Source organism: Ovis aries, chromosome 11, assembly GCF_016772045.2.
Source record: "Ovis aries strain OAR_USU_Benz2616 breed Rambouillet chromosome 11, ARS-UI_Ramb_v3.0, whole genome shotgun sequence".
Taxonomy (NCBI): domain Eukaryota; kingdom Metazoa; phylum Chordata; class Mammalia; order Artiodactyla; family Bovidae; genus Ovis; species Ovis aries.
In genome coordinates, this window is record NC_056064.1 from 28,838,360 (window position 1) to 28,847,647 (window position 9,288).

The 9,288-nt window shown below is 51.0% G+C and overlaps 1 protein-coding gene across 1 annotated transcript; it reads right to left on the reverse strand.

Moving 5' to 3' along the window:
• Positions 1-1,305: 1,305 nt before the first annotated feature.
• Positions 1,306-9,288, reverse strand: RCVRN (recoverin). The gene is made up of 3 exons (XM_015098653.4): positions 8,812-9,288; positions 5,181-5,292; positions 1,306-1,802 (listed from the first exon to the last, which is right to left on the reverse strand). Exons 1-3 carry the CDS (start codon positions 9,190-9,192, stop codon positions 1,687-1,689), a joined length of 609 nt encoding a protein of 202 aa, XP_014954139.1. The 5' UTR covers positions 9,193-9,288; the 3' UTR covers positions 1,306-1,686.

The window sequence follows — 9,288 nt, forward strand, 5'->3', positions numbered from 1 at the left end:
ACCAGCAGATGGAGACTCCCCAGCCCCCAGGGTTGCATACAGGTTGCTCAAGTGTCTGGGACATCTGCATATTTTTCTGACCTCCTCTTGGAACTTAAGGCTGAAGAATAAAAGAGCTTTCAAAACAATGCACACAATGATCTTCAGAACCTACTGGTGGAGCTCTGAGGTGTCCCAGGCCCTGGAGCTCTGATAAGGGAGTGTGAGCCAATAGGCAGCACTGGGCTGGCTTCCACTCATTAGCTGACCCTAACCAAGCCACTTGCTGACTCTGTGGCTCCTTTTCCTTGCCTCTAAAAAGTAGGGGCTGCAGGGACATCTGTCTTCACCTTGCAGTGGATCAGAACTGAACTTGTCATCCTCCCCCGAAACCAGCATCTCTCCCTGCTGTTTCCCATGATGGTGGCTATCACCAGTGAAACCTATTGACATCACCAATGAAAACCAGGTGAAAACCATTGAGGTATCTGGCATAATCAAATGGATTACACTGGGCACCCAGGCTGCACATGGCTACTGACCATCCTTGCTCCTCCCTCTTCCCCTGAACCAGTCAGGTGGATCCTACTTTCTAAATATCTCCCAGCAGGTCGCCTTCTCTCCACCCCACTGCTGTTCCCCTGGCCCAGGCCACCTAGGCGATTACAGGAGTGTGATATCCAGGCCTCAGTCTTGCCTAATTTATTTCTACCCTGCGGGGGGTGGGGTGGGGTTCTCTTACAAACATAATCTCTTCTACTTCCAACCCCACACAGCCCCCACTACCCCCGCGGTGAACCCTAGGTCTTCCCCTGGCCTGCAGGGAAGTCCTTGCATGGTCTGCCCCCAACCCCCGCCCCTCGCCTACTTTGGAAGTTTAACTCAGTTTGCTCTCCCCGCTTCCTCCCTCTGCTCTGGGGCTACACTGGCCTTCTCAGGGTCCTAGAACTTGAATTGCTCATTCTCGACTCAGGGTCTCTGAGACACATCACTGTTCCACCCCCACATTTTCCCCACTCCAATCCCCTGGGTCTTAGTTGAAACGCCTCTTCTTTCGGAACACCTTCCCCTTCCCTGGACAAGTCGGCCCCGCCCACAATGCTTTGCATGTCTCCATGGTAACCTCACCACCCAAGCCGGCTTCTTCGAGGTCTATGGTCCCCTCTGCACCCTGAGCTGTACCAGAACAGGGCCGTGTCTCTTTCCTCCAGCACCACAGACCCCGCACCCTGGTCTGCGACTGCGACGGCGACACAGCCTTGTCCATGAGGCTGAACCGACAGAAATCATTTCCTTTTCCAGTTGGAGAATGACCAGTCAGCTGAGTGCCTGGCTCCTCTTGCATTTATTGGAACCTGCTTACCCAACAATCCACAAAGGAGCTTTCATGGGGGCGGGGATATTTAGGCCTCCAGTGACCTATATTTAGGGCTCCTGTGACCTAATCCTGGAATTACTACGGAGGCCTGGGCTGGCGGGCTGGGGGGAGGGGAGGCGGGCAGTAGAGTGGGTGGGACTTGGTGAATGCTTAACGACACTTCCGTTTGGCAGGGAGGTGTGCAGGAGGGTTTAATGTACTGTGGGTTGGAGGCCCTCCCGGCCCCGGGGGTGGTGTGTGTTTGTGTTTGTGTGTGTGTGCGTGCACATGTGTGCACACGAGTGTTTATTTGAGAGGGGTGGGCAGGGAGGAGACCTGAGCAGTTGACATCAGGGTTTCTTTTCCTTCAGTTTCTCCTTCACTTTTTGAGGCTCGAATTGAATCAGTCGCAGAATTTCCTTATTGGCCAGGGTCCCCTCGATGAAGTCTTTCTCTGTAAGTTTATCTGCAAGAGGAGAAAATAATACAGTCAGGATAGGCTGTTTCCAGCTGCAATGAAGCTGATCTTTGCAAGCATACCCAGAGTGGATGGCTCTATTATGAAAATACTAATCTCCTTGCCCCTGAGGATAACCCCACCCTCCAGCTCTTTCCTAGGACCCCTGGACCTCCCGGTGAACCAGCAATGAGAGGGTTAATGACAGGCCCTGCAGGGCCTCCAGGAGGCTGGGCTAGTGCTGTATCTCTTCTGATTGGTTGGCGATCCTTTCCTAGGCATTTCTGCATCCCTAATCCTAAAGGAGATCAGTCCTGGGTGTTCATTGGAAGGACTGATGTTGAAGCTGGAACTCCAATACTTTGGCAACCTGATGCGAAGAGCTGACCCATTTGAAAAGACCCTGATGCTGGGAAAGATTGAGGGCAGGAGGTGAAGGGGACGACAGAGGATGAGATGATTGGATGGCATCACCGACTCGGTGGACATGGATCCGGAAGTTGGTGATGGACAGGGAGGCGTGCTGTGGTTCATGGGGTCGCAAAGAGTCAGACATGACTGAGCGACTGAACTGAACTGAATCTACCTCCCCATTTGGGGCAAGAAAGGGCTTTGCCCCAACTATTGAATTTGGTTCTCTCCAGTTAAATGCACTCACTAAGCCCTTCCTCTGTGCCAGAGTCACTGTGTACGGGGCTGAGGTCATTGCAGGGGGCAGAGGGCAGGGTGTGGCATGAAAGAGAGTGAGATAATGCCCCTGGCCTGGGAAACTGTTTGTCTGATGGGGAGAGAGTCACCTGTGGAAGTGACTTTGTGCTGTGCTGCGCTTAGTTGCTCAGTTGTGTCTGACTCTTTGCAACCCCATGGACTGTAGCCCGCCAGGCTCCTCTGTCTATGGGGATTCTCCAACAAGAATACTGGAGTGAGTTGCCATGCCCTCCTCCAGGGGATCTTCCCAATCCAGGGATCAAACCCAGGTCTCCTGCATTGCAGGCGGATTCTTTACCATCTGAGCCACCAGGGAAGCCCAGAAATGACTCTAGAATGAGGCAAATGTTCCTTCCTGCTTATGGCGAGGCTCATAGTCCTGATGTACTAAGTGCTCAGTAAAGCTTGGCTTAACTGAACTGGGTTTCCATTGGCTTTTTATGTTCCAGGCCTTTTGAGTGACCTTAATCCTTCCTGTTTAGGATGCAGGTTCCTTGTACAGGTCAGGGTGCTGAAATGTGGGTTTTAAGGTCCCTGGTGCCCTATGAGCCTCACTGATAGCTTGAAACTCCTACTCTCAGAAGCTGATTGTGGAGTGAAGCCTGGTCTTCAGATGGACCATGTGAAAACACAAGTCACCTGGCAGGAGTACCACTGCCTCCTGTGACATTCACTGCGGTCAATATTCAGGTCAGCAAGTAGCAGAACAAGGGACTCAGCGCCTGCCAGACCCAGCAGGATGTCAGGATGGGGGTTAAAGAGCCAGAGGGGTGACGTGCCACTGGGAGGCACCTGAAGCAGCCAGGAGAAGGTGTTCAAAGGGGAGGTGACGTCTGGGTGAGGAAAGGGAGGTACCTCCCCTTTAACATTTAAGGAGGCTCTCACTTTCAGCATAGTATGGGCACAGGGCTGGCACCTGAGAAAAGGGTCTCCTTAAGTCTTGTGCCAGGGCACCTCACATGCCTCACTCTAATTCTGGCTCTAACGTCACAGATCTGGTTGCTAATCTACCTTCTCCCTGGACTGCAGATTAATAGGGGCCTTCTTTATCATCCTCCTTGGGCGTGTGACCTGGAACCCTGGTAAGAGACTGGCCCAGAGATCACAAATGGACCGATACCAGCTTCTCAGATGTGTGTGGACCATGTAGTGTTTCATCAGTGGAGGCACTTCAGATTTTAAAAATCTCAATTGCTGGCTTCTCTTTAAAGAAAAAAAAAAAGACAATGAGGCCCCAACGGATCTGTATTCCTATGTGGTAACAACTGACCAGAGGCCGTAAAACCAGGCAGACCCTCATGCCCCACTGTTTGCCAGTCCCTATTGCTTCATTGGGCCACTGTCCACTCCTCTCACATTCATCATCCCAGACCCAGTGGTCATTCAAGTTTGCAGTCCCCGTCTGACACCAGCCCCTCTCCTGTGTCCTTCCCGAGCTGGACATGGGCTTCAGGTACCAGCAGCCCCTGCCACCCAATTCTGGAATCCATCACCGCTTTCAGTACAAGCTCACCTTCCCCATTGGCTGCTCTTTGCCAGACTGAACAGGGGAGGGAGCCAAGACAGGTCAGCTCCTGGCAGAAGGGGGCCCGAGGACACACCCTCAGCTTCATCAAGACTTTCTTAGCCCAGCCCTGCAGTTTAAGACTTTTCTTGAGTCTGCCCATAAGCCGTTCATCTGCTTTGCAGTCTGATGGCTTTCCCAGCCTCCTGAAGATCTCTCCTCATTTCCCCTCATAGCACACCCCCTACCCCCATCAATCTCTTGAAATTGAATTGAAATCTAATTCCATCTGATGGTGCTTGGGGGTTGGGAGGGGGGACCCGAACTAATTTCCTAAAGTAACACCATATAAATTGAGATCCTGCATACTTGGGATGCCATGCTAATTCTGAAGTGAGCTTTACCCCATCCCAGCTGTGAAGAAGGCTACTTGTTTGGTTTAAACAAGTAAACCAAAGTGTCCTAAAATAACAACAAAACACTGGGCACTCCATTCAAAAAGAAAGCAGTATGCTTGCAAAGCCTCAAAACTTGTCATTTGTATACAAAATGATGGGCTGTTGCCTTGATTTTTTAATCTTTCTTCAAAGTGGGTTTGAAGAGAAGGCAATGGCACCCCACTCCAGTACTCTTGCCTGGAAAATCCCGTGGACGGGGGAGCCTGGAAGGCTGCAGTCCATGGGGTTGCTGAGGGTCGGGCATGACTCAGCGACTTCATTTTCACTTTTCACTTTCCTGCATTGGAGAAGGAAATGGCAACCCACTCCAGTGTTCTTGCCTGGAGAATCCCAGGGACAGGGAAGCCTGGTGGGCTGCCGTCTACGGGGTCGCACAGAGTCGGACACGACTGAAGTGACTTAGCAAAGTGGGTTAATTCTGTCCAAACAAAAGATGCTTTTTTTTCCAAAGCACCCCATCATTTAGAGCCTGCATTCGCCCCCAGAGAATCTCAGGCAGTGGTGGAGTTTTATGAGTGGTGGGAGGTGGTGACATTTTCAGTCAGTTCCAGAAGGGCCCACAACTGTCTGCTGACCATTCTTCTGCTGATCACCTTGTGGTGGGAGGAGGGGTCCTCCGTCCCACCTGGTCTCTGGACTGGGAAGAGTCAATCTCATTGGGATCTCTAGGACATAGCCCGGCACTGTGAAATCAAGGGCTGGGAAGAAGTCACTCACCATCATCCTTCTTGCCAAAGAACCCCCAGATCTTCTCTGCTCGCTTCTCCGGAGTGTTCTCATCTTCTGGGAGACGCTTTGCATCCTCAGGACTGATCATTTTGAAGATAGCCTGCATCAAATTGAGGGGGAGCACTGGTCAGAAGAAGTGATTCTGGGGGAACCCACATGGCTGAGCAGGACGCTGAGGTTAAAATGCAGATGCTCAGGCCCCCCAACCCACTGGCACCAGCTAAATCCTAGTTCTTGAGAGTGGGCAGGAGTCATCTGTACTTTTAAGAAGAGGAAGGGAATGTGGGGAAGAGGTGAGGATGACTTTCCCTTCTTATTTTGTCCCTTTCTGTACAGTCTGAATTTCCTGACCATGCAGACATATTACTTTCATTGTATTAAAAAATGAAAATAAGAAATAAAAAGCTTTCTGAAGGCTGCATTTTGAAAACTGGTACCTTTGACCTCACTGCCCAGAAGTACATCAGATGGCTTTTTCTGAATCCAAGTGGTACTTTGGTTGCCTAGCAGGCTGGCTTATGGTGTGTGTGTGCTAAGTCACTTCAGTTGTGTCCAACTCTTTGCGACCCCATTAACTATAGCCTGCCAGGCTCCTCTGTCCATGGGATTCTCCAGACAAGAATACTGGAGTGGGTTGCCATGCCCTCCTCCAGGGGATCTTCCTGATCCAGGGAGCGAACCTGTGTCTCTTCCATCTCCTGCATTGGCAGGTGGGTTCTTCAACAGTAGCGCCACATGGATTACTTATGGTAATAAGAGCTAATGTTTGTTAAGTGATTAACACGTGCCACATTTCTAAGTGTTTTTACATGTAAACTCATGACAGCTTCATGAGGTGGGTGTTATTGGCCCATTTCACAGATGGAGAAACTGAATCAGCTGACTTGCTAGAATTCGGCCAACCAGAAGCAGAAGACTGGAGATGCTAACCCTGGCAAGTTTGGTTCTAAAACCTCTGTGCTTGCATCTCATGCTATTCCTAGAATGTCTTGGAGAGCATGGTAGGGGCTGGATAAGGCCTCTGGAAGCCCCTCCTTTACCCCTCTGCTTAGGGAGGGTAAAGCTCAAGGGTCCTTCTCACTTCCCTCTACTCTAGCTAATACAGGAGCTGAGTCGACAATGTCCAGCAAAGCAGGAAGTGCCTTCCGACACGTGATCAGGAAAAGGGACGGGGTAGTCTTGATGTGCCCGTTCAGCTCCAGGTTACTAGGATTCCAGCAGGCTGGCCAGACCCAGGGTGGATGCTCAAGGTTGTGGCTCCCCCATCTTGAGTGTCCCAGCTTGCGACCGAAGTGTTGGGACTGGGATGCCGTGGAGACGTCAGGGAACCAGCCAGGCAGGGGCAGTGATGCCTATGAAATTTACCTGGAGGGAAGAGCAGTGGCTTTAGAAACTCCCTTTCAGCTTCCTGTGCTGTAGCAAGAGAAGCAAGGAAGTTGAAACCCGCAGCTGGGGCAGCTGCCTCACCGACAGCGCTCAGAGCTCCGAGGTACCCGGCAGTGAAGTAAGGGCTCCTTTAAATTCCTCAGCCGGGGACCCTTGGGCAGGCCGGAAGGCTAACGGCTGGGAGTGACTGGCTGCCCATCACCCCGCTTCTAAAACCAAGGGCACACTGTCAGGGCCTCCGGGAATGGACTGCCAAAGAACCATTACATCCTCGCCTTGGGGCGGTGGGAGGTTCTGTGGTTTTCTGGAGGCCCAGCTTGGTGGTGGTACATCAGAACCCACAACAGATGACTGACTCCCAGGCCAGTTACCTTGGACATGGTGAATAGTAGAGGCTTGGCATGCTCTTGCATAGCCTCATCTGTGGTCGTGCCCTTCTCTCTCTGCCTCCCCACGCCTTCCCACCCTCTCCTTCCTCCTTCCCTTCCCCTCTACCCCTTCATCTTCTTCCTCCTCCTTTTTCTGAAGAAGCACCAACTCAGAGGCCTCTGCTGGGCTTGGCATCCTTTAGGTGGTCCCTGCTGCAGGCCACCTGTCAATCCAAGGAGCTTGCGCTGCAGGCCCTGCCCAGAGACCAGTGAGGTTTCTACACACACCTGCCCCTAATGGGAGGCCCAAGAAGGAGTCGCTGACCACGGCTGCATCCTTGGCTGTTTTCTCTATGGTCTTGCCTAATAAGGGTGGAAGAATTGGGTGAATGAAAGTGGGATTACAAATGCCTCAAAAATTATATGAAAGATGAAGAATATTCTCTCTTTACAGGAATGGGATTAGAGAAAGAAAACAAGTGGCATGGGGTGGGGGTGGGGGGCAAAAAAAAAATCCAGTAAAATGATACTGAGTGAAGGGAAAGAAATAATAAGGAAAAAATAGAAGCATCCTCATTGTCCAAAAATATAGGAATGGTTAAGTAATTTTATGACATGTCTATAAGATGGAATTCTAAGCAGCTGTTAAAAGCAATTTGATATAAAATAGTGAATGAAGAACAGTATGATAAAACCATATGTGAATATGTCCTAATTCTAAAGTTATTTTTAAATATATAAATAAAAGACTGGAAAGATACATGCCTATTTGTTGACAGTAGTTTTCTCTGGATGATGAAATTAAAGGCAATTTTCGTTTTCTTTGGCATGCATTTTATATTAAATAAAACTACTTTTCAAACACCTAAAAGTCTTGGCAGATGATCCGACCCTGGGCCAACCTATTTGAAACATGTTATGTCTCTAAAATGACTCGTGAGGGACTTCCTTGGCTGCCCAGTGGTTAGGACTCGGGGCTTTCGCTGCAGTGGCGGTGGCCCCTGGTTCAATCCCTGTTTGGGGCAGTAAGATCCCAAAAGCCACAGGACCCAAATAAAATAAACATAAATACATAAATATATTGGGTTGGCCAAAAAGTTCGTTAGGGTTTGTCCATAAGATCTTATGAAAGGGACTTCCCTGGTGGTCCAGTGGCTAAGATTTTTGGGCTCCCAATGCTGGAGGGTGGAGTTGGTGTTCCACCCCTGGTCAGGGAACTAGGCTTCACCTGCCTCAACTAAGATGCCCCCAACCCCGGAGCCAAAAAAAAAAAAAAAAAGAATGCACGTGTGTCCTATTGGAGGTTCTGAAGAATGCTTTATTATTTTTAACACCTACTTATTTATATATTTTCTTAACTGCACTGCACAGCAGGTGGGATCTTATTTCCCTGACCAGGGATGGAAACTGCACCCCTCGCATTGGAATCACTGGACACCCAGGGAAGTCCCTGGAGAACGCTTTAATGAAGAAAGGAAGGAAGATGGGAGGGAAAGAAGGAAACGGTAAAGGTAGGTAACAGAAAATTCCCACATTCTTCTTCTCTAGGAGGAAAATGAAGCTGTGGGAAGGTGCCCTGTGCTGTGCTAAATCGCTTGGTTGTGTCTGACTCTTCGCAACCCCATGGACTGTGGCCTGCCAGGCTCCTCTGTCTATGGGGATTCTCCAGGCAAGAATACTGTCTGGCTCTCTATTAATATTGATTTGTTGGAGACTCCTCCTGACCACGTTCTCAGAGCCACTGAGTCATCAACCTCGGGTGTCCACTCCCTTCTCCCAGCCAGCCCCCCATGGGGAATTAGAGGCAGCCCAATTCCTCGAGACCCCCGTCCCTCTCTGCCAGAGACGAGGAGGCTGACACTGACCGTGACAATCTCCAGCACCTCGTTCTTGCTGATGGTCCCATTGCCGTCCACGTCGTAGAGGGAGAAGGCCCACTCCAGCTTCTGGTTGGTCTTGCCCGCGCTGGTCATGTGCAGGGCGATGACGTACTCCTTGAAGTCCAAGGTGCCATCGCTGTTGGCATCGAAGCTGCGGAACACGTGCTGGGCATAGGCCTTGGGGTCAGCCTCGGGGAAGAACTTGGAGTAGATGGTTTGGAACTCCTGCCGGGTGATCCGGCCGCTGGGGCACTCCTTCAGGAAGGACTGGTACCAGGTGCTCAGCTCCTCCTCCGTGAACTTGGTGTTCAGCTGCAGCTCCTCCAGGATCTCCTTGGACAGGGCCCCACTCTTGCTGTTCCCCATGGGTGAGGTGGCGTGGGCCCGGCCGGGCTGTCGCCGCTGGGTGGGTGGGAGCAGTGGGGTCTCCTGGCTGCTGGGCTGGGTGCTGCAGGCGATGCT

Coding starts and splice junctions, on each gene's coding strand:
- RCVRN (XM_015098653.4), bottom strand. CDS start 9,192: ATGGGGAACAGCAAGAGTGGGGCCCTGTCCAAGGAGATCCTGGAGGAG. Junction 5,293..8,811: donor AGGTGCTGGAGATTGTCACG/GTCAGTGTCAGC, acceptor AATTTGATGCAG/GCTATCTTCAAAATGATCAG. Junction 1,803..5,180: donor CTTTGGCAAGAAGGATGATG/GTGAGTGACTTC, acceptor CTCCTCTTGCAG/ATAAACTTACAGAGAAAGAC.